This window comes from Tursiops truncatus, chromosome 9 (genome assembly GCF_011762595.2).
Source record: "Tursiops truncatus isolate mTurTru1 chromosome 9, mTurTru1.mat.Y, whole genome shotgun sequence".
Taxonomy (NCBI): Eukaryota; Metazoa; Chordata; class Mammalia; order Artiodactyla; family Delphinidae; genus Tursiops; species Tursiops truncatus.
Window position 1 is genome coordinate 49,846,669 of NC_047042.1, and position 23,909 is coordinate 49,870,577.

At 41.5% G+C, this 23,909-nt stretch overlaps 1 protein-coding gene across 3 annotated transcripts; it reads right to left on the bottom strand.

Annotated features, from left to right (window-relative positions):
• Positions 1-11,214: 11,214 nt before the first annotated feature.
• GATAD1 (GATA zinc finger domain containing 1) lies at positions 11,215-23,550 on the bottom strand. Of its 3 annotated transcripts, none has more exons than XM_019927295.3 (5): positions 23,019-23,550; positions 22,095-22,220; positions 20,412-20,471; positions 15,277-15,460; positions 11,215-11,784 (listed from the first exon to the last, which is right to left on the bottom strand). In XM_019927295.3, exons 1-5 carry the CDS (start codon positions 23,268-23,270, stop codon positions 11,753-11,755), a joined length of 654 nt encoding a protein of 217 aa, XP_019782854.1. In that variant the 5' UTR covers positions 23,271-23,550; the 3' UTR covers positions 11,215-11,752. The 3 variants fall into 3 exon arrangements, with proteins under 3 accessions (XP_019782854.1, XP_004311026.2, XP_019782846.1); XM_004310978.4 differs by lacking the exon at positions 11,215-11,784 and adding an exon at positions 12,105-13,586 and having other exon boundaries at positions 23,019-23,531; XM_019927287.3 differs by lacking the exons at positions 11,215-11,784; positions 22,095-22,220 and adding an exon at positions 12,105-13,586 and having other exon boundaries at positions 23,019-23,531.
• Positions 23,551-23,909: the final 359 nt, after the last annotated feature.

A 23,909-nucleotide genomic window follows, 5' to 3' on the forward strand; every position in this document is an offset into this window, starting at 1 on the left:
TGTTGCAGATTCTACAGACTGACTCATTCAACAACCATTCCAACACCCTCACCTCCATCTTCCTATGGTCCTTGGAAAGTGAATTACTGAGTGACATAATCTCCATTGCAGCCATGCATGGCTATGTAACAGTTCTATCTAGACAATGAGTATAAGTAGGTAGAAGTCCCTGGGGTAAGCTTCCTTCCTGGAATGAGGGCACAATGTCTGGAGATGCAGCAACCATCTTGCAAACATGAGGGTGAAAACCACAGACAATAGAGCAAGGAAACAGAAGGAGCCTGGTTCCCTGATGGCATCACTGAGCTGATATACCAGCTCTAAATGTCCTACTCAGACCTTCTTATGCCTGAGGTAGATAAACCCCTTGTTTGCTTCTCTGAGTAGGTTCCTATTATAGCCAAAACCAATCCTGACAGATGCACCAATGATTTCATAAGGCCTCACTGAGGAGTATTTTCTGACACCCACACTATCTTGAGGGACAGATTTGCGTGGTGGTTAAGTTGGAGAACTGTACATCATTCATTCATTCAACATATGTTTCTCACAAAGTCTTTGGATTTCTTTATATTATACCAAGATATTTCAGGCACCTCAACTTTATTCAGTGTGAGTCATTGAGTCTGAGTTCCAAATACCCAACCATGGAATCAATTAGAACATTCCCAGATGCTGAAACAGCACACTGAATCAAAAATCAAGTGTATTAATTAAAAACAAAAGTGCAGGGACTTCCTGGTGGTGCAGTGGTTAAGAATCCACCTGCCAATGCAGGGGACACAGGTTCGGGCCCTGGTCCGGGAAGATCCCACATGCTGTAGAGTAACTAAGCCTGTGCACCACAACTACTGAGCCTGCACTCTAGAGCCCACAAGCCACAACTACTGGGCCCGTGTGTCACAACTGCTGAAGCTGGCGTGCCTAGAGCCCGTGCTCCGCAACAAGAGAAGCCACCACAATGAGAAGCCCATGCACCACAGCAAAGAGTAGCCCCTGCTCGCTGCAATTAGAGAAAGCCCGCAGGCAGCAATGAAGACCCAACACAGCCAAAAATAATTTTTTTTAAGTCATTAATGTATTCAACTTGACCAATAATTATGATTTTCCCTACTTAGCCTAGTACCCACACACATATTCTACCTCCACATATATTCTTTAGAATTTGCATGAAAAAGAAAAATATTGTAGTTTTTTTATTGTCTAAGCCTTCTCCTCCCAGATTGACTTTATTTTTTTATTTATTTATTTTTTTTTTTTGCGGTACGCGGGCCTCTCACTTTTGTGGCCTCTCCCGTTGCGGAGCACAGGCTCCAGACGCGCAGGCTCAGCGGCCATGGCTCACGGGCCTAGCCTCTCCGCAGCATGTGGGATCTTCCCAGACCGGAGCACGAACGAACCCGTGTCCCCTGCATCGGCAGGCGGAGTCTCAACCACTGCACCACCAGGGAAGCCCCTGGATTGACTTTTAATTCACTCTCTAGGGCATGCTGGGATGGGACAATGGAAGGGAGGGTTGGAATGCAAGAATGAGCATGCTTTTACAAGGCTGATCCCTCACAGATGGGGGCGTTTCAGGGTCTTCAAGCAAGGGACATAAGGACTGCCTCACCAAAGATTTTAAAAGGGTGGGGATTCAAGGGAATGTTTCTTCCATGTGTCTCCATCCCAATTATCAGGGATTCAACTCTTTTTCAATCAACACCTTAACTTTTCCGTAAAAGATCTAAAATGGCTATGAACTCAATAGATGTCATTCAGTAAACTGTGGGATCAAACTCCTGTTTTTGTGCTAGAGTTTGGCACAAAAACAAATATAGATCAATGGAACAGGATAGAAAGCCCAGAAACAAACCCACGCACCTATGGTCAATTAATCTATGACAAAGGAGGTAAGAATATACAATGGAGGAAAAAAAAAAGCCTTTTCAATAACTGGTGCTGGGAAAACTGGACAGCTACATGTAAAAGAATGAAATTAGAACACTCCCTAACACCATACACAAAAATAAACTCAAAATGAAAAGGGAACCCTCCTACACTGTTACTGGGAATGTAAGTTGGTACAGCCACTATGGAAAACAGTATGGAGTTTCCTTAAAAAACTAAAAACAGAGCTACCATATGATCCAGCAATCCCACTCCTGGGCATATATCCAGAGACAATCATACTTAGAAAAGATACATGCAATGTTCATTGCAGCACTATTTACAATAGCCAAGACATGGAAGCAACCTAAATGTCCATCAACAGAGCAATGGATAAACAAGATGTGATACACGTATACAATGGAATATTACTCAGCCATAAAAAGGAATGAAATAATGCCATTTGCAGCAACATGGATGGACCTAGAGATTATCATACGAAGTCAGAGAAAGACAAATATCATATGATATCATTCATATGTGGAATCTAAAAAAAAATGATACAAATGAACTTATTTACAAAACAGAAACACACAGACTTAGAAAACAAACTTACTGTTGCCAAAGGGTAAAGGTGGGAGGGAGGGATAAATTAGGAGCTTGGGATTAACATATACACACTACTATATATAAAATAGATAACAAGGACCTACTGTATAGAACAGGGAACTCTACTCAGTACTCTGTAATAACCTATATGGGAAAAGAATCTGATAAAGAATGGAGGATATATATATATGTATAACTAAATCACTTTGTACATCTGAAACTAACACAACATTGTAAATCAAATATACTCCAGGATAAAAAGAAAAACTCAAAATGGATTAAAGACCTAAATGTAAGACCAGATACTATAAAACTCTTAGAGGAAAACAGAGGCAAAACACTCTGACATAAATCGCAGCAGTATCTTTTTGGATCCACCTCCTAATGAAAATGAAACCAAAGATCAACAAATGGGACCTAAATGAAACTTAAAAGCTTTTGCACAGCAAAGGAAACCATAAACAAAACGAAAAGACAGCCCACAGAATGGAAGAAAATATTTGCAAACCAAGTGACTTACAAGGGATTAATCTCCAAAATATACAAACAGCTCATGCAGCTCTATATCAAAAAAACAACTGAATCAAAAAATGGGCAGAAGACCTAAATAGACATTTCTCCAAAGAAGACATACAGTTGGCCAAAAAGCACATGAAAAGATGCTCAACAACACTAATTATTAGAGAAATGCAAATCAAAACTACAATGAGATATAAACTCACCAGTCAGAATGGCTATCATCAAAAAGTCTACGAATAATAAATGCTGGAGAGGGCATGGAAAAAAGGGAACTCTCCTACAGTGTTGGTGCGAATGTAAATTGGTACAGCCACTGTGGAAAACAGTATGGAGGTTCCTTAAATAACTAAAAATAGAGCTACCATATGATCTAGCAATCCCACTCCTAGGCATATATCTGGAGAGAACCATATTTTGAAAAGATACATGCACCCCAATGTTCATTGCAGCACTATTTACAATAGCCAAGACATGGAAGCAACCTAAATGTCCATCAACAGAGCAATGGATAAAGAAGATGTGGTACATATATACAATGGAATATTACTCAGCCATAAAAAAGAATGAAATAATGCTATTTGCGGCAACATGGATGGACCTAGAGATTATCATACAAAGTAAGTCAGAGAAAGACAAATATCATATGATATCATTCATATGTGGAATCTAAAAAAAAATGGTACAAATGAACTTATTTACAAAACAGAAACACACTCACAGACTTAGAAAACAAACTTATGGTTACCAAAGGGGAAGGGGGTGGACAGGGATAAATTAGGAGTTTGGGATTAACATATACACACTACTGTGTATAAAATAGATCATCAACAAGGACCTACTGTATAGCACAGGGAACTCTACTCAGTTCTCTGTAATAACCTACATGGGAAAAGAATCTGATAAAGAATGGATATATATATATATATATATATATATACACACATGTATAACTAAATCACTTCGCTATACTCCTGAAACTAACAATATTGTAAATCAACTATACTCCAATATAAGATAAAAATTAAATTTAAAAAAATGTTTTTAAACTCTGCATTTGACTTTCAGCCTCATGGCTCAGAAAGAGAAGGGATTCTTTTAGCCTTCATACAAATCCCTGATTTTCAGCCTATGCCTTGAGCTAAAAGTATAACCATCTGAGCTTGTCTTTCTCTTTAAGCTCTCTAGTGCTATATTCAACTCACCCTTTTGAAATCCTCATGTGTTTCACACTATTCCATAGCAGCAACCTCTTCAATAGGTACTTCATTCCCGGGAATAATTTGTGATATTTTAGTTAGCTGTTTTGCCACTGCATGTCGTGGTATGCCAAATTCACATCCCTTAATACAGAGTGGATTTTCCTTGCCCTCAGCCTTTAACTAGGGCAGATAACCAGTCCCAAATGTCCCCTAATTTTCTTCAAAGTCTGTTGCCTGCAACCACTTCTGGTACTGATTTCTGTATCCATCAAATTTTTAGCTGTAAGTAACAGAACCCAACCCTGGCCCTTTGAATCAAAAGGAATTTATTGATGGTTTTATTGGTCTAGAAAACAAAGAGATGCTCAAAGACTTGTGGGTTCATGTCACTAGTCTTTGGGTGACAGGGAACCTTAGCTTGAAGGGGCTGTCACTCCAAAAAACAGGCCTCTGAGAGCCAGCCAACCAACACCAACCTCACCCAAAAGACTCTTGGCTATGGACGACATCATCCTATTGGTAGCTCACGAAGTCTGCCCACTTCTGAACTTCTAGCTTCTAGGAAACCCCGCGTTTAAGGTCAGCAGTCTGCTCTGCTACGGAGCCTGGGCCTAAAAGGCATAGCTCATAGTTACTAAAATAAGCAAAAAATTCAGTGTTATTTTTTATTTCAGACACCAAGTGGTGATCTCATCATCCTTTGATGTTTTCCTAGTCAGTATTAATAATTCCTAACCTGGGGCTTCCCTGGTGGCACAGTGGTTGAGAATCTGCCTGCTAATGCAGGGGACACGGGTTTGAGCCCTGGTCTGGGAGGATCCCACATGCCACGGAGCAACTAGGCCCGTGAGCCACAACTACTGAGCCTGCGCGTCTGGAGCCTGTGCTCCGCAACAAGAGAGGCCGCGACAGTGAGAGGCCCGCGCACCGCGATGAAGAGTGGCCCCCGCTTGCCACAACTAAAGAAAGCCCTCGCACAGAAACGAAGACGCAACACAGTAAAAATTAATTAATTAATAAACTCCTACCTCCAACAACTTAAGAAAAATAATAAAAAATAAAAAAATAATTCCTAACCTGAAACCTAGTCATCTATTAGGACTCTGACTCGGAGAACACTTAATGTGAGCACCAGCTATTAACTTGCAGGGTTTTTGTTTGTTTAACTATATCCAGTTGCCTCCGCTTTATATTGAAAATTCCACAAAAGGCCAGATTTTTGTGCATGTTGTTCGCTGCTGTAATCTAGAACAGTGCACCTTGTACTGGTGATCATTCAATAAATAATAAATATTTGTGAGTGAATCATTCTTATTTCAACTGAAATTGGGATAAATTTATTCCTTTGAATAAATAAGGGGAGAAGGGAAAAACAAAATCTAATATTTTAGCCATTAACTTTTTAAGATTAGAACTGATATGATTGATTAGGAATCAGTTTTGATTGTAAAAGCAATGGAAATGGGCCATCTACAGTAGTTTCAGGAGGTATTAGAAGTATGGATTCTTTTTCTTTTTCTTTAGTTTATTTATTTGGCTGCGCTGGGTCTTGGCTGCCGCACGTGGGATCATCTTCACTGCAGCATGCAGGATCTTTTAGTTGCGGCATGCGGGATCTAGTTCCCTGACCAGGGATCAAGCCTGGGCCCCCTGCATTGGGAGCATGGAGTCTTAACCACTGGACCACCAGGGAAGTCCCAGAAGCATGGATTCTTAAATTAAATGGACATTTTACATTCCCCTAGTAAAATACTGAATACTCATGAATATAAAGAAAAAATATATATAAAATGTAAACACTAGACAAAGGCATTATGTCATGGAGTCTACCCATTTTCTAGGCAACCTGACATTTTTTACAGAACTGGTATAGGACTCAGCCTCCCAGGAAATTTCCAAGAATCAAACAAATCAACAACAGAAAGCAAAGAATATTCCAGGATAACAAATACCATCAACCATATGCTGAAAGGGAAATTTTTAGAGGTTTTAGACAGAAAGGTGAAATGACGCATTTTGGCTAGACATTTATTCTGGTCAGATATTTTGTAGGAATCAGTGTCAGTTAAAAAGAATGCTACAGCTTCTTCACGAAAGTAAAAATGCTGAGAGCTAAGCCACTGATTTTCAAAACATTTTCACCACAACCCAGAGTAATACATTTTCCATCATGATCTAGTCCATATGTGCACATGGCTGAAACTAAAGTTTCGCAAAACACCTACTCTTACCACATGTGATATTCTCTGACATTTTTCTCTTTTATTCTATTTCACACAAATAATGAAATTCTTACCCATACATGGGTTGAGACTTGCAAATTGAAAAACTCTGGCCTAAAGAGGAATAAAGTACTGGCATATAGAATTGCTTTATATCTAATGAATATATATATATATTAAACACATACACAAAACACTTTAAACTTACTGCTTTCTCAGAGAAGTAAAACTCACCTAAGTAGAAGCATGCACTAGTGTTCAAGAGTTATAAAATTCTACAGTTGGTAGAATCTTTTGTTGTTGTTGTCTTTGATGCAACTTTATTTATTCAGTAGCATTTGGGAAATTTTCATATTCTCTAGTAAATACAGACAAGTGGATTCACCATAAAGTCAACCCCACCACAAAATTATTTGGGTAAATTACCAAATTAGTTTACCTTTCCCCATTTTGAAGGGATTACAGAATTTTTAAATCATCCCACATGTAAATTAAGCAATATATATTTTTTCTTTTTTTGGCTGCACCGTGTGGCTTGCTGGATCTTAGTTCCCCGACCAGGGATTGAACCTGGGCCAGGCAGTGAAAGCACTGAGTTCCAACCACTGGACTGCTAGGGAATTCCCAAGTCTTTAACCTTTTGAGTTGATGTCTTTTCCTTTTAAGGATACTGTGACAAACTGTACAAGTTCAGTTAGGTGACAATATCTGGAGATGGATCAGTCAGTTCAACTGATGAGTAAAACATTAAATACGTTTAACTGTAAGTTGAGGATGGTGAAAATCTTAACTATTTTTCAAGTTTTAGGGCAGGGTCTTGGTTGATTGAATATAGATCCAACCTACTCTATGGCCTCTGACCACAGCTTCCTCCTGGCAGCTCAGAAATGTTTGCAGCTGTAACTGGTAGTGTCAGAGAGCCTTGATTATGAAGGGAATGAGCCCAGAGGCTGATGGTCCAGCACAGCAGAGGTGGGACTGGAATCCTTCCTCTCTGGGGCCCTGTTGGCACCTGATGGAGAGGAGGCCAGAGGCTCTGAGGACTCCCTCCTGTATCTTATAATATGATTGATGCACAATGATCCTAAGGGGGAGTTGGGGGAAAGTGGGGTTGACATTGCAACCCACCACCACTACCAGAACAAAAGCCCTCAGGATAAACCCATGGAGAGTAGCAGTTCCTCCTTTATCTTTTTCACCTGTGAGTAATAAGCACAGGGCCAGCCTAACTGGAATGGTTTTTTTATTTTTTTAAAAAAGAAAAAAATTAAACAGGTATCCCATTCTGTTTGGGAACCCTTGCTTTCAATTGCCCTTCTTAAACGATCTTGTCCAATGGGAAGGTTCCCCATAACAGCCATTGTGATTCTAGGTTGTCTTAGTTAAGATTTTGCCATTTATGTATTTACAGCCTCCAGGACTGCAGTTCTTAGATATAAATTAGGCAGGGGTGCAGGAAGGTGGGGAGCTCAATTCTTTGAGACTTGAGGACTCCACTTCTTTAGCTACACCTTGGGTCTCTCAAAGCCAAACTGTGTGGTGTTTTACAGTATACCTTGTTACACGGAAAATTTCTTGAGGTTGGTAGGTGACCTAGTGTCAAAATAACCCATTCGGTGACCAACTTACCCTAGCAGGAGTCTTAGGTGGCCAGATCTCTAACAGCTTTGCCCACCAATTTTGTAGCGCTGGCTTCCAAGATACCCATTAATAATAGATCTATTATTTTTTTCTGAGAAGATTTCTATATAGTGGTGGACACTCTAACGGCTTTAAATATTTCGAATTCCGCCTACTTAAGATCGTGGTGTGCGGGTGGTGAAAAGAGCCTGATATTTCTCGTCTTAATTTAATGCCCCAAGTCCCCCAACGGTTTATACTTTGGACTTACCTTGAGGCTTTGTGAGTCTCCTAACAGCTGCTATCTTGCTTCCTTTAGATTGACAGGTACCCATTATTTTCCCTTGTTAAAATAATCCTAACTCAACCAGATTTGCTATTTCTGGCTGCCTCTGCAGTTCCTGAGACCCGTCAGGAACTCCCCAAGGCGCTTACCTTGTAGATGAGGTCGGCCACAAATCCAAATGCTGTCGCCCATTAGGTCTGGTGTTTCTTACACCCCAGTCTTCCACCCGGAAGGGTCTGGACAAACAAACTCGAAGAGCTCACAAGGCAAAATAACGGGATCCCAGGGAGCGGCAAAGAGGCAGCGAACCCGAAGGGCTCCGAGGCTAACTTCAGCTGAGTCCGGGAGCCTTCCGGCATCTCCAGCAGCTGTCTTCAGGACCCACCTCCTCACCAAAACTGTAAAGTGACAAAACTAAAACAACTTAGTAATGAATTTGATGTCCTTTAGTCAAGGGAAAACAATCCATAGATGAGGGGAGCGCAGTACCTCCCAGCAGTGCAGCTCTCTCCCAGAACGCTGGGCCGTTGTGAGTTTCACGCAGCCTTAAGAGGCAACGTGGAAACAGCCTGATTGGCCAGGAGGTGGGGATTTCTTTAGGAGGCGAGCAGCTTCTTTTGCTAAGGGTCAGTGAAATGAGCCACAGCTGAGCTAGCGGACTGTGACTGGTGTATATCAGGTTCCTTGACAGGTGAGGAATTACTTTTACCAGGGCTAATTGGCATAGAAAGGCCTTTGATGATCTTCCTAAATTGCCCCAAAGCAGGATGCTAGCAGATCTCTTCCTCTCTTTGCAGAAACTGAAGGCTTTATCAGCTGAATTTTATATACTAAGAAGGAGCCAGAGCAGTGGTTCTCATTTCTGGCTGCATGTCAGAGTCCCCTCAGGAAATTTAAACTTTTTTTTGTATTTTTAAGTTTTACTAGATACTTTGGAACCTAATGAGGTCCCAGTATTATCCCCACAGATACTGATTTACTTAGTTGCTTGTGGGAACTTTCCAGCAGGGTTTTTTTGTGTGTCCTGTATTTTGTTTTTGTTTTTAAAGCTCCAGAAGTGATTCTAATGTGTTCGTGATTCACTTATATAAAGGTGGGAAAGGGCAGTGGAATCTAAAAACATGTTTAAAATCCATATGATTAATTATTAAAATATAAAACGGGGATAACTGAGTGAGATATTTGTGAATCTGCTAGGTGCAAAGCACCTGCAACTGCTCACGGAGGAGAATGAAAAGAAAAGGAATTTTCCTTCAGCATGAGATTATGGTTTTGGCCTTTGTAAGTTCAGAACCTCTTAGTCGTGTTAATAGAGCCACAACCATGAGGACCACCAAGTACGGTGGTGCAGGACATGCCCTGACGGACAGTCCTGGCTGAGTGGAGAATGGACTCCAGCCCTGGGACTCTCCCCCAGCCCTCAGGTGGCCGCCATATTGAAACCCTCACAGACACCAACATGTACTAATAGCAGCCCTGACATGAGGCCTGAATCACAAAGCTGCCCACTTCCTCCCTCTTCCAAATTTAGGGCACTGTAAGGACAAATAGAAATTTAAAATAAGAAACTTCAGGGCTTCCCTGGTGGCGCAGTGGTTGAGAGTCCGCCTCCTGAGTTCGTGCCCCGGTCCGGGAGGATCCTACATGCCGCGGAGCGGCTGGGCCCGTGAGCCATGGCCGCTGAGCCTGCGCGTCCGGAGCCTGTGCTCCGCAACGGGAGAGGCCACAACAGTGAGAGGCCCGCGTACCGCAAAAAAAAAAAAAAAAAAAAAAAAAAAAGCAGCTTAATTCCCTCTGTTAAAAATAAGGCAAAAGGTTTCCCTTTTTTGTCGGAATACTTACCTTAGAAAACTTGCGTTTTCTCAGTCTCCTTGAAATGTATCTTTTTAGAAACTAAATAAGTCTCTGTCAGTTTTGCGATCTAGTAATGTTTTTCTCAAGGACCTGGGTGCCATCTCTTTGAAATGTAACTGTCAGGAGACAGCACCCCTGTCCTCCAGTTTCTGTGGGAGGGTGGGAGCCAGACTTTAGTGCTCCGAATTGTTAAAGTACCTCCTATCATAAAGACGTTTGTCCCCCGTGCCCCCCATAAAGTCAATTAGCTAACGTAGGTGGTCACCCCAATCAGGTAAATTTAGGAAGAACTGTGTGTGATTAATGGTGCTGTCAAGTTCTCTTAAATGATGACTAGTTACTGTTTATCTTGAGAACCTGTATGTAATGACCACACCTGTGTGGCTGCATAAACGGGTGAGATTTCTTTCTGTCTTTGCAACCTCAGCCAGTTGCCTGTGATGAGCAGCACATGCTGGTTTAATCCTCAGTCAGTAATAAAAGTGTTTTCTTTTTCTACTACCTTTGTGGAGGGGATGTCTGAATTGAAAGTTTTTTCAAATTGTATTTCCCCAACAGCACCTTCACTCTCTATTCTAAAGTTACTGTCTTTTTCCACGCTCCCAATGCAAGGGGCCCGGGTTCGATGCCTGGTCAGGGAACTAGATCCCACATGCTGCAACTAAGAGTTCTCATGCCGCAACTAAAGATCCCACATGCCACAACTAAAAGAGCCCACATGCAGCAACAAAGATCCCGTCTGCCGCAACTAAGACCCAGTGCAGCCAATAAATAAATAAATAATTTAATTAATTAAGTTACATTTTTTTAACTCGCACCTTCCCTATCCACAGGGAGAAGTATTGAAGGTATAGAAGGTGTTTTTGTTATAAACTTGCTCCCTTCTACCCAGCTTCTGCTAAACAGGTGGAAATAGGAGTTATGGTAATTCCAAATGGTGATGATGTTACAAGAAGTTGAGGTTATGTTTGTAGCTTTTGTTTGTAACTGGGTAATTAATTTATGCCAGTCTGTCATGTTGAATAAGAAATACTGGTTAATGATTCCCACTTGTTTGGTTTTTAATTTTGTATACACATTTTGACAGTTAGAAATTAGTTTTTTATAATACAATCTATTCATCTTTCCCTTTGTGATATCCTTCATTACTTTTCAATTTAAAAAAATTACCAAAGTAATACATGTACACAGTTTTTATAAAAAGAAGGCCAAGTAATTCTAAATAGCTTGTAACGAAAAACAACAGTTTCTTGCTTTATCTTTCAGTGTCTCAGTATCAGTCAGGATTTGATTAGAGAAACAGAGCCACTAGGAATGAAATGGAATGAAGTATCTATTACAGAGATTTTACCTTACACAACTGTGGGAGCCCGCTGAACAGTCTGTATAAGGCTTTTGCTTCTGTGTCTGGGCTGGGGCCTAAAATCAGTAGGTCAGGCAGTCTGAAAGGGAAGATGGATTTGAAGTGGAGGAGAGCACTGCCTCAGCCTCTCACCCCTTTGGCGACAAGGCTGGGAACATAGTCTGGGGCCACATCAGCGCAGGCCTTCCATCACAGGAGAAAAGCTATGGATCTACGCTGTGAGTAACAGGAGCCATTTGGTGTCTGTTAAGGAGGAATATGAAAATTCGATCTTTATTTTAAAAGATATTACACAAGTATCTAGGAATTTATAAACAAATCGTCCATATATACACTGGTTTTTAAATATTTCATTTTAATAAATACCTTATGTTAAATGTTCATTTGATCTATCAGCCATTCTTTGAGTTTCCTAATATCTATTACATACTGGTGACGAATCTGTCATTCCAAATTATGAGTACTACAACAGTGGTGTCTTCTATTTACACCATTTTGTGGTAGAAAGCCCTATTTAATTGTTTAAACAAAATAAATAAATGCATGAAATAAATCCAAAGATACACTGTGAAAAATACATTTTAATCCAAAAGTCTGAATATTAGCATTTAGTTATTTACAATGGTATTTACAATCAATTTTACTATAACTTTTGTGGAGAAAGAACTATGTACATAGAGCTATCTATCTACAACATACAAACCATAACTTCCTTACAACATACAAACATTAACTGTGTAGAAAAATGGTAACAGTTAAAACTCCCACAATTCAAAATCACCATAATTCAATTAGATCCTGACAAATTTTGCTGGGGTTGAGGAATAATGGTCCAGTCAGAACAGGAGAGGAAGCAAGTGTGTGCAAATCCCACTTCTTCCCTCTTTTAAATTGTTGCTCCCTTACTTAGCTGACCTACACTTGAAGTAAAACCTGTCCCTGAATTCTGAATAGAATTCCTGTGCCTGGACTTCTAAGTCCCAGACATTGTTTTAGGCCTGTTATTATGAGTACATAGCAGATGGTTTTAACTTTGGGGTGGACTTTTTTTAGATATCAGTGCTAATGATTAATCATTTTTATGACTGCCCAATGTTTGTTCTAATGGTGGTCAAGAAACTACTGCTCAGGGATGCCTGAACAGTACGTTTCCTGTGTGTTTTTAGTGAAGTTGTCTGTCTGAACTATAAACTTAATGTTTTGATTAAGCCTCACTCTGACTGAGAAGGTAGGTGAGAGCAGTGAAGAGCAGCTCTATTAAGATCAACCAAATGATTCTGAATCCCTGCTTACTACAGAAGAACTGGATGAAAGTTTTAAAAAGCTAGGCTAACAACATCATCCACCAGTCACTTTCCTTAAGGTTAAAGCAGCCAACAGTCTGTCACAGCATTTTCTAGATGATAAAATAAAGCTTTTTTTTTAACTTGGTGATAGATACTGTTGCTAACGGCTACATTTTATTTGATTCAGCCCTTGGTTAGAAATTCAAACCTTAATTAATATTTTATTCTTGTAGAAAAATACAATCCATTTTATGAGTTTCTAGAAATAAATTATGGAGAAAAATAGACACTACCTGTTCCTAATTGTCTCCTTGGAAATTACAGTCTTTGCCTGGGAGGATACACACACTTAATGTGTATGTAATATTTAACTTCAAAATATATTTAATTCTTTTCTATCTCTTTTAATTTTCTAAGTGACTAGTAATAAACAAGCTAATGATTACTGGGCAGTAGAGAAAAAACTTTTAGTCATTTTTCCATCCAAGAATTTCATTAAAGAAACATGTGGCATGTCTTATGGTAGTACAAATACAAGACAACTGGAAATCCATGTTCACTTTTTAAACTACAAATGGTTGGCAACTGTTTCCTTAATAGTTATTGCAGGAGTAGGTCCAACATGAGTCCATATATAGCCCTTCTCTGGTCTGGTGGGAACTGTGGGAAATGGTGATGAACGTGACTTGAAATATTCAGAAGGTGCATGACAAACAAATTCCAAGTATTCCATCTTCCTTGGAAGATCCTCCTCTGGCCCTAGAAGGCAGCCAACATTCACATTTTTGAAGATATATATCATTTCCATAAAATGTTTAAATTCCTAGACACTAGGAGAAACTGGTCTGGTGGTAACTTGACATTAGCCCTTGAAACATATTATTTTGAAGTTACTTTCCATCATTTTTTTCTGCTTTAATTGCTTAAGGAATATAGCATTCTCCCCAAAATATAACTCAATATAGAAAGGATTCTAAAAATAATATTTAGCTTTATATAGTGTTTATTATGTCGACACTGTTCTAAGTACTTGATATATATATCAATACTTTGAATCCTCACAACAACCCTCTGAGTTAGGCACTATTATTATTCCCATTTTACATGAGGAAATAAGGCGAGAGAGATCAAGGAACCTGTCTGAGATCACATAGTTAGTAAGTGGCTGTCCTAGGAACCCAGACAGTCTAGTTCCAGAGTCTGTGCTCTGAACCTTTATGCTATGCTGTCTCCTTTACAATCTGAGGATTAGGAAGAGGAGGTGAGATAGAAGTCCTAGAGGTGATTCAGTCATGTTACTGCCTCTGCTGACAATCCTGTCTGATAGAACAGGTTAATGAAAGTTCACTCTTCTATGTATCAATACTTACAAGCAGAAGACTAAAACTGCTTGGTCATGTATCACACTTGACATGCAGCTGGGAATAATAGTGGTATTTTACTTGTCCTTGAGTTCTCTCTGAAAAAAACCTTTTGTATCTTTTTTCTTAGAATGCAAAAGTAACGTATGCCCATTGCAGAAAGGTTGAAGAGTTTGGGGTAATTTTAAAACTCTGAACACTTTCAAAATTCTATTTATCAACAACTTCTTCTTGTGAGTCTACGTCAAGAACCAATTCTTTAGTCAGCCTTGAAATTAATGAGTACAGTGGCTGCCATTTCAACTACCAACAATGATATAAAAGGTTGCAAAAGGTCTAGGATGATGTGTGTGTGACATCTAGAGGGACACATAATGAGAATTTGTAAGATTTTAGACATAAACGTGACAGTTCCTCTAGAAATCATTTTTGAGTAAATTTTTATATGTTACCTAAATAACCTAGTTCTTGAGCAATAAATTCTTTTAATAGAGTTTAACCATGGGTCACTCAGAAAAATCTTATCCACATAGCATTCTAGTACGTGCATACTATACTGCCCCGGAACTCAAAATAACGTATAGCCCTCAAACCCCAGCTATATAAATTTCATATTTTCTATAATAATCTCTACTTTTTTGTACTTACGCTTCTCTGTTATGGACTGAATTGTATCTCGCCAAATTCATATGTTTAAGTCCTAATCCCTAATGTGATAATATTTTGAGATAGGGCCTTTAGGGAGATAATTAAGGTTAAATGAAGCCATAAGGGTGGGGCTCTAATCCAACAGGATTGGTGTCCTTATAAGAAGAGGAAGAGATGCCAGGAGTGCACACACACAGAGGAAAGCCCCTGTGAGGAAAGGTGGCTGTCTACAAGCCAGGAAGAGAGCTCTCACTAGAAACCCACCCTGACAGCACCTTAGGACTTCCAGCCTCCAGAACTGTGAGAAAATAAATTTCTGTTGTTTAGCCCACTCAGTTTATGGTATTTTGTCATGGCAGCCCAAGCAGATGAATATACTTTCATATAATAATGGAAAATTAACTGGGTTCAAGAACCTGTCTGTTACCTGTCAAACTCACCTATGATGTAGGATGCAGGATCAAATTGGTCCCTGGGGCTAGAGAGAGTGGGAATGAGCCACGTCAGTGCTGCACTCTTCTCACAATACTGGTCCTGGATAAAACCCCTGATCTGAGCATAGTAGGGTTTTCCATCTTGTTCGTCAATTACAGAAACAACATCTCCAATTTGGTAATAGACTCCCTGGGGGAAGTAGAAGATAACCCCATATTTAAAATAAAAATAGGAGGTGGAGTCAAGATGGTGGTGTGGGTAGACGTGGAGTTAGTGTCTCCCCGCAACTAGGGTGCCTGCTGGCCAATGGTGGTGGACTCTGACGCCCAAGGAGATGGGAGGAACCCCAAAGTGAACCGGTAGGACGTAGGGGGACTGAGGGGGGAGGAGAAGTGGAAGCCAGACAGGATTAGCACCCCTGAGGCTGGGCAGATCAGGAGAGGGAGGTGGGAGGGACTCTCCAGGAAGAGCTGGAAAGGAGCGGAGGGTGATTGCCCCACCCACTCGGGCCCTGGGAGCCTGCTGAGCTCCCAGGCCCGTCCCCTGCACTCCAAAGCCCCCTCCAGGTCTCGTGGGTCCCTGGGGGCATAGGAAGGAGGCCAAGGGGAGAACAGGAGAGGCAGTGGGAGGGGCCCTCCGGGAGGAGCAGGAGAGCAGTGGAGGGCAACTGCCCCACCCACTTGGGCACGGGGAGCCTGCTGATCTCCCAAGCTGGTCCCCTGCCCTCCAAAGCCCCTCCAGGCCGCGTGGGTCCTTGGCGCCATAAGAGGGAGGCGGGGAGATCAGGAGAAGCATGGGGTAGGGGCCCTCCCAGACTGGAGGAGCAGGAGAGGAGAGGAGGGCATTTGCCCCACCCACTTGAGCCCAGGAAGCCTGCTGGGCTCCCAGAGGAGGTCCCCTGCCCTCTGAGACCAGGGGTGCGGGGCACGCCTGGACCCCTTCTGTTCCTTGAGCCTAAGCCCCACCCCCCACAGCCCCCAGGGCCTTTTCCAGCCTGTGGGTCCTAAGCATAGGCCTCGCCCACCACCCAAACTTCACCCTTGCTTAGGCCCCGCCCTCCATAGCCAAGGCCTTCCCACACCCCTCCTTTTTTATTTCTTTTCCCTCCTCCTCTTTTTTTACTATTGTGGTACTGATGTACCTTCTGGTTGTCAATTAATCTATATTTTTATTTTTATATTCTTCCTAACATATCTGTTAGTTTCCTAGTCTAATTTTATTTTTTACTTTGTTATTGTTCTTTTTTTTTTTTTTTTTTTTCCCACTCCAGGCGGCCTGCGGGATCTTGGTTCACGAGCCTGGGGTCAGGCTGAAGCTCCTGCAGTGGAGCTCCAAGTCCAAACCACTGGACTAACAGAGAACCTCAGACCCCAGGGATTATTCATTGGAGTGAGGTCTCACAGAGGTCCTTATCTCAGCACCAAGACCCATCTCTACTCAGTAGCCTACAAACTCCAGTGTTGGAAGCCTCAGGCCAAACAACCAGTAAGACAGGAACACAATCCCACTCATAAAAAAAAAAAAAAAAATGAGATGGCAAAAAAACATGTCACAGATGAAGGAGCAAGGTAAAAACCTAAAAGACCAAATAAATGAAGAGGCAGTAGGCAATCTACCTGAAAAAGAATTCAGAGTAATTATAATAAAGATGATCCAGAATCTCGGAAATAGAATGGAGGCACGAGTTGAGAAAATACAAGGAATGTTTAACAAAGATCTAGAAGAACTAAAGAGCAAACAAACTGAGATGAACAACACAATAACTGACATGAAAAATACACTAGAAGGAATCAGTAACAGAATAATGGAGGCAGAAGAACGAATAAGTGAGCTGGAAGACAAAATGGTGAAAATAACTGCTGAGGAGCAGAAGAAAGAAAAAAAGAATGAAAAGAATTGAAGACAATCTCAGAGACCTCTGGGACAAAACTAAACACACCAACATTCAAATTATAGGAGTCCCATAAGAAGAAGAGAAAAAAAAAAGGGTCTGAGAAAATATTTGAAGAGATTACAGTTGAAAACTTCCCTAACATGGGAAAGGAAATAATCACCCACGTCCAGAAAGCACACAGAGTCCCATACAGGATAAACCCTAGGAAAAACACACCAATACACATATTAATCAAACTAACAAAATTTAAATTCAAAGAAAAAATATTAAAAGCAGCAAGGGAAAAACAAAAAATAACATACAAAGGAATCCTTATACGGTTATCAGCTAATTTTGCAGCAGAAACTCTGTAGGCCAGAAGGGAGTGGCAGGATATACTTAAAGTGATGAAAGAGAAAAAGCTACAACCAAGATTACTCTACCCAGCAAGGATCTCATTCAGATTCCATGGAGAAGTCAAAAGCTTTTCAGACAAGCAAAAGCTAAGAGAATTCACTACCACCAAACCAGTGCTACAACAAATAGTAAAGAAACTTTTCTAAGCGGGAAACACAAGAGAAGAAAAAGACCCACAAAAACAAACCCAAAACAATTAAGGAAATGATAATAGGAACATACATATCGATAATAACCATGAGTGTAAATAGATTAAATGCCCCACCCAAAAGACACAGACTGGCTGAATGGGTACAAAAACAAGACCCATATATACGCTGTCTACAAGAGACCCACTTCAGACCTAGGGACACATACAGACTGAAAGTGAAGGCATGGAAAAAGATATTCCATGCAAATGGAAATCAAAAGAAAGCTGGAGTAGCAATACTCGTATCAGATGAAATAGACCTTAAAATAAAGATTGTTACAAGAGATAAGGAGGGACACTACATAATGATCAAAGGATCAATCCAAGAAAAAGATATAACAGTTATAAATGTTTATGCACCCAACACAGGAGCACCTCAATACATAAGGCAAATGCTAACAACCATGAAAGGAGAAATCGACAGTAACACAATAAAAGTAGGGGAATTTAACACCCCACTTACACCAATGGACAGATCATCCAATCAGAAAATAAATAAACACAAGCTTTAAATGACACAATAGACCGGATAGATCTAATTGATATTTACAGAACATTCCACCAAAGGTGGCAGAATACACTTTCTTCTCAAGTGCACATGGAACATTCTCCAAGACAGATCACATCTTGAGTCACAAATCCAGCCTGGGAAAATTTAAGAAAATTGAAATTGTATCAATCTTCTTTTCTGACCACAGTGCTATGAGAGTGGAAATCAATTACTGGAAAAAAACTGTAAAAACCACAAATACGTGGAGGCTAAACAGTGTGCTACTAAATAACCAAGAGATCACTGAAGAAATCAAAGAAGAAATTTAAAAATACATAGAAACAAATGACAATGAAAACACGATGACCCAAAACCTATGGAACGCAGCAAAAGAAGTTCTAAGAGGGAACTTTATAGCAATACAATCTCACCTCAAGAAACAAGAAAAATCTCAAATAAACAATCTAACCCTACACTTAAAACAACCAGAGAAAGAAGAACAAAGAAAACCCAAAGTCAATAGAAAGAAAGAAATCATAAAGAGCAGAAATAAACAGAAACGAAGAAAACAATAGCAAAGATCAATAAAACTAAAAGCTGGTTCTTTGAAAAGATAAACAAAATTGATAAACCCTTAGCCAGACTCATCAAGAAAAAAAGGGAGGGCTTCCCTGGTGGCGCAGTGGTTGAGAGTCTGCCTGCCGATTGCAGGGGACACAGGTTCGTGCCCCAGTCTGGGAAGACCCCACATGCCGCAGAGCGGCTGGGCCCGTGAGCCATGGCCGCTGAGCCTGCGTGTCCGGAGCCTGTGCTCCGTAACAGGAGAGGCCACAACAGTGAGAGGCCCGCAAACCACCCCCCCCCCAAAAAAAAAGGAAAAAAGAGAAAAAGGGAGAGGACACAGATCAATAAAATTAGAAATGAAAAAGGAGAAATCATAACTGACACTGCAGAAATACAAAGGATTAAAGAGACTACTACAAACAACTATATGCCAATAAAATGGACAATCACGAAGAAATGGACAAATTCTTGGAAAGGTACAATTCTGCCAGACTGAACCAGGAAGAAACAGAAAATATAAACAGACCTATCACAAGTAATGAAATTGAAACCATAATTAAAAATCTTCCAACAAACAGAAGTCCAGGACCAGATGGCTTCACAGGTGAATTCTAACAAACATTTAGAGTTGAGCTAACACCTATCCTTCTCAAACTCTTCCAAAAAGTTGCAGAGGGAGAAACACTCCCAAATTCATTCTACGAAGCCACCATCACCCTGATACCAAAACCAGAAAAAGATATCACAAAAAAAAGATCTAGACCAATATCACTGATGAACATAGATGCAAAAATTGTGAACAAAATACTAGCAAACAGCATCCAACAGTACATTAAAAGGATCATACACCATGATCAAGTGGGAGTTATCCAAGGGATGCAAGGATTCTTCAATATATGCAAATCAATCAATGTGATACACCACATTAACAAATTAAGGAATAAAAACTATATGATCATCTCAATAGATGCAGAAAAAGCTTTTGACAAAATTCAACACCCACTTATGATAAAAGCTCTCCAGAAAATGGGCGTAGAGGGAACCTACCTCAACATAATAAAGGCCATGTACGACAAACCCACAGCAAGCATCATACTCAATGGCTCCATACCATACATTTTCATTTTAAAAACGATTCCCATAATCTACATTAAAAAATACTTAAGGGGCTTCCCTGGTGGCGCAGTGGTTGAGAGTCCGCCTGCCGATGCAGGGGACGCAGGTTCGTGCCCCGGTCCGGGAAGATCCCACATGCCGCGGAGCGGCTGGGCCCGTGACCCATGGCCGCTGAGCCTGGGCGTCCGGAGCCTGTGCTCCGCAACGGAAGAGGCCGCAACAGTGAGAGGCCCGCGTACCACAAAAAAAAAAAAAAAAAAAAAATACTTAAGATCCTCATATCGTATTTCATTAGGCAACTTCCTCTCCCAACTCAGCTCTGGATGAGATGTTTTATAATAGCCACCTACAGGGGAAAATAGCTTAGAAAGGAACGAAAACCACAATCACACCTTATACAGAGTAGCAGAGACTTTTAGACTAACCCAGCATTTTAGTAGCACATTATACAATAAGTTCAAACCTTCCTTCAGTAACTACAGATGCTCACCTTGTAGAAGATTGATTCTGCAGTGATTATGGTGGAAACTGACTCAGGGGCTTTGATGGGCTGTGAAAAAACAAAAGTAAAAATATTAGCACATTCATAATGTGTGTGTTTGTGTGTGTGTGTGTGTGTGTGTGTGTGTAGCGTGTACAGGCATTTTTCCAGCCATATATGAGAGTTCTGTAATTTAAGAAATACTAAAGTTGTTGTTTGGTGACAAGAACTGCAGTAAAAAAGAAAAAACAATGCTTTTCTGATCGTTGTGGCAAAGCCTGGTCTGAATACTTCTGCTACCTTTAGCTTAAAAATTGCTGAGCCCCAAAGGACCGGCTCCTGACTACGTGGCTGAAATCTAACAGAAGCCTTCTCAGAGCTTTACTACACATTCTAGTTATAAAAAAGATCTGGCTCTAATGGCCTGAGCATGACGGAGGTGGGAATAATAAAAAACGTGTCTCCTCAAAGACATTTTCCATCTCCACTTAACTATGGAACTAGTTATGACAGTATCATCAGAACTAATTTCCTAGCAAGCCTGAACCAAGGCCAAAGGAAACTTTCTTGGGAGTTCTTAGTAACTTGCCACCACTCAACCATCATTGAAATTCCTTCCTAAGCTGTAACACACACTTTGACGCCACAACACAGTAACTAGGCCTTCCCAAATATGTCTTGGTATTATCCTTGAAGAAAGGCGTTGTTAGAGAAATTGATAATAAAATACTTGCAGAGAACATATTCCACCATACTTAAGAGGAAAACGTGTTTAGAGCATTTAAGTGTATACAACTATAGTCCAATAGTTACATGTTTTGTCTAGTCAATAAACACCTCATTTTAGAAAACTGAATTATAAAACTCTTATATAAATTAGGGGCAACTATTCTAAACAAGAAAAAGGACAATCTGCACAAGAATATAACGCAAGGCTTCTCTGAGTTTTTAAAATAAACACACCCAACTTCAGAAATGCCTTTACTGGTAAGTGAAGCATTCCTGTTCTGAAAGCAAAGAGTACCATACTGAGGTTTTAAAAAAATAGTATATAATGCATTGCCCATTGTGTTTGACCACTGTCCCTTGTATTTACAAAAACAATGAGAATTTACTGCAACAAAAATATGCTTTCCACTACCCCAGCACAAGTCTTTCGACCATCTACTTTCTCATAGAAGAAGAGATAAAGAAGATTTAGTAAAATTTTTCATTCATATTCATCAAGTTGATCATTATAAATCAGTAAGAAACGTCTTCTGGGGCCATAATAACAAACAAATATGGAAATGAATGAGTTTCGGTATTATTTACTTAGAGCTTTAAGAATGAAAAAAAAAAAGTTTTCCCAGTATACCTGGCCACACCAAGAACTATAACCCCATCTCATCCTTTCCAGAGAACCCAGTAAAATGCGCTGGAGGTTTAGGTTTCTTTTAGAATATTTTATATTTCCCAGAGAAAAAAATAAAAGCTAAAAAAACAGAGACAGGGTATTATTAACTTTATAAACAGTAAGCCTCCTACAACAGAGCTCACTCCCTTTTAGAAAGTCTGGACCAGTCCCCAGAACACTACAGAATAGCTGCCAGAGCAGAGTCCAAGTTCAGTGATGAGAGATGAAGGCAGTGGCAGGACACACTACACACACAATGCCATTACAGTACAAGACACTGTCCACAATCATCTTACATTTTTTAATTTAAAAATATGTCTTCTCCCTTTTCCTTTAGTGGAAACTTTCTTTTCAGCAGCTGGAGCAGATTTGTATTTAGTGTTTCTGAGCCGAGCGGACCTCCTGTGAATTTCCTGCTTACTCTGTTACATAAACAATTAAAGAACAAAAAAGAGAAAGAAATAAAAAGTGCAGAAAGGTTGCTGTCCCGATACAAACATCTTACAAGGATCCCAGAGTATGCACTTTAAACGATCATTTAAAAATTAAGTAAGAGTGCACCTTTGTTTTTATGGCGGGTAATCACACCAACTGGCCTAATTCAAACAGGGAGAGCCTTAGGCAAGCGTCTCCAGAGCATTGAAAAAGGTGTGAGCTACTTGTGATAGGTCAAAGGGCAGCAACAAGAGTCAGTCCAGGCCAAGGCAAGAACTATTCATCGGTTGTGTTTATAACAGAAAAATGCTTAAAAACTCAACTCTCCTACGCCAGAGAACGGGTTTGGTATGCCACCTCCTGCAATGTAATACTTATGCTGCCACTGAAAATGATGACATGATAATCTTAATAGCACGACATTATGACAAAATGAACTTTATTAACAGGTAAAGAGGTCCAGTAGCATGACTCTGCTGACATCTCTATGTATACATGTGTATACTGAGATGTCTGGTTGCTATCCAAAACATTACAATGGGGGGATTTCTGAAGCGTTTTCACTTTTCTTGCTTCTCTAGCCTTTCAGTTCCACACTAGAAAAGGTGCTGAGAATGGGCCGAACCAAAGACCATGTTCTCAACCGGGATGGGAAGGGGCGGCCCGGCCCAGTATGAGCACGGCGATCCCGGGAGGCCCCCGCCCGCCTCCTCCGCGCCCACCCGGCCTCCGCCCGCCAAGCGCCCGGTCGACCTCCGCCGGAGGGAGGGGCCGGAGGAGCTCACCTGCTTGCCGCCCCCGCCCCCGTTGCTCTGCGGAGGGGCGGCCGAGGTGCTGGCGAAGGTCGCCGCGCCGAAGCCGCCACCGCCGCCACTGCCCCCCGTCCCGCCGGCCGCCCCCGAGCCGGCGCCCCCGCCGCCCGCGCCGCCCCGGCCCGTGCAGTGGTGGCAGAGGATCTCCCCCTGCGGGCCCTTCTTCCACATGGAGGACGATGTGGTCTTGCAGACGCTGCAGGTGGGCTTCAGGCCCAGTGGCATCGTGGCCGGCTCGGGCGGCCCCCGCGGGCGCAGCGACACGGGAATGGCGACCGCCGGCTTTCGGCGGCCCGCTGGCCGGCCCGTCACTTCCAAAGACAGAAAGAGCGGCCGGGCGCGGCGCCGAGCTGTCCACCCTGGGACCAGGCCGCGGCCGCTGCCCCCTGGAGGCAGGAAGCCTGTTCCGCCCGCTCCACCGCCCGCTCCAGCCCCCTGCGGTCCCGGCGCCGGGAGGCGGGGCCGGGGCGGGGCCTGGCCTGGGAGGAAAGCCGAGCCTTGGCCTGGGGAGGTTTCCGGCGATGCGCGGGGCCCGCGCCCAGGCCGGCCCGCCTGACCGGAAGTGCCCCGCCCGGGACTCCTGGGACAGAGCACGGTTCGCGGAATTTCCGGTCTTAGGCCTATGATTGACTACTAAAATACTGCAGGCTCAAGTATAACTAAAATTCAGATAAGCAGCGAATAACTTTTTAATATGAGTGTATCCCATGCAATATTCGTTGTTTATCTGAATTCAAATATAACTGGGCATCCTGTATTTTTTTTTGTTAAATCTGGCACTCCTACTTAGGACCCCTTTACACTCTTTAAAGTTATAATTTAGACCCCCAAATACGTTTGCTTATAAGGGTTATATCCATGGAC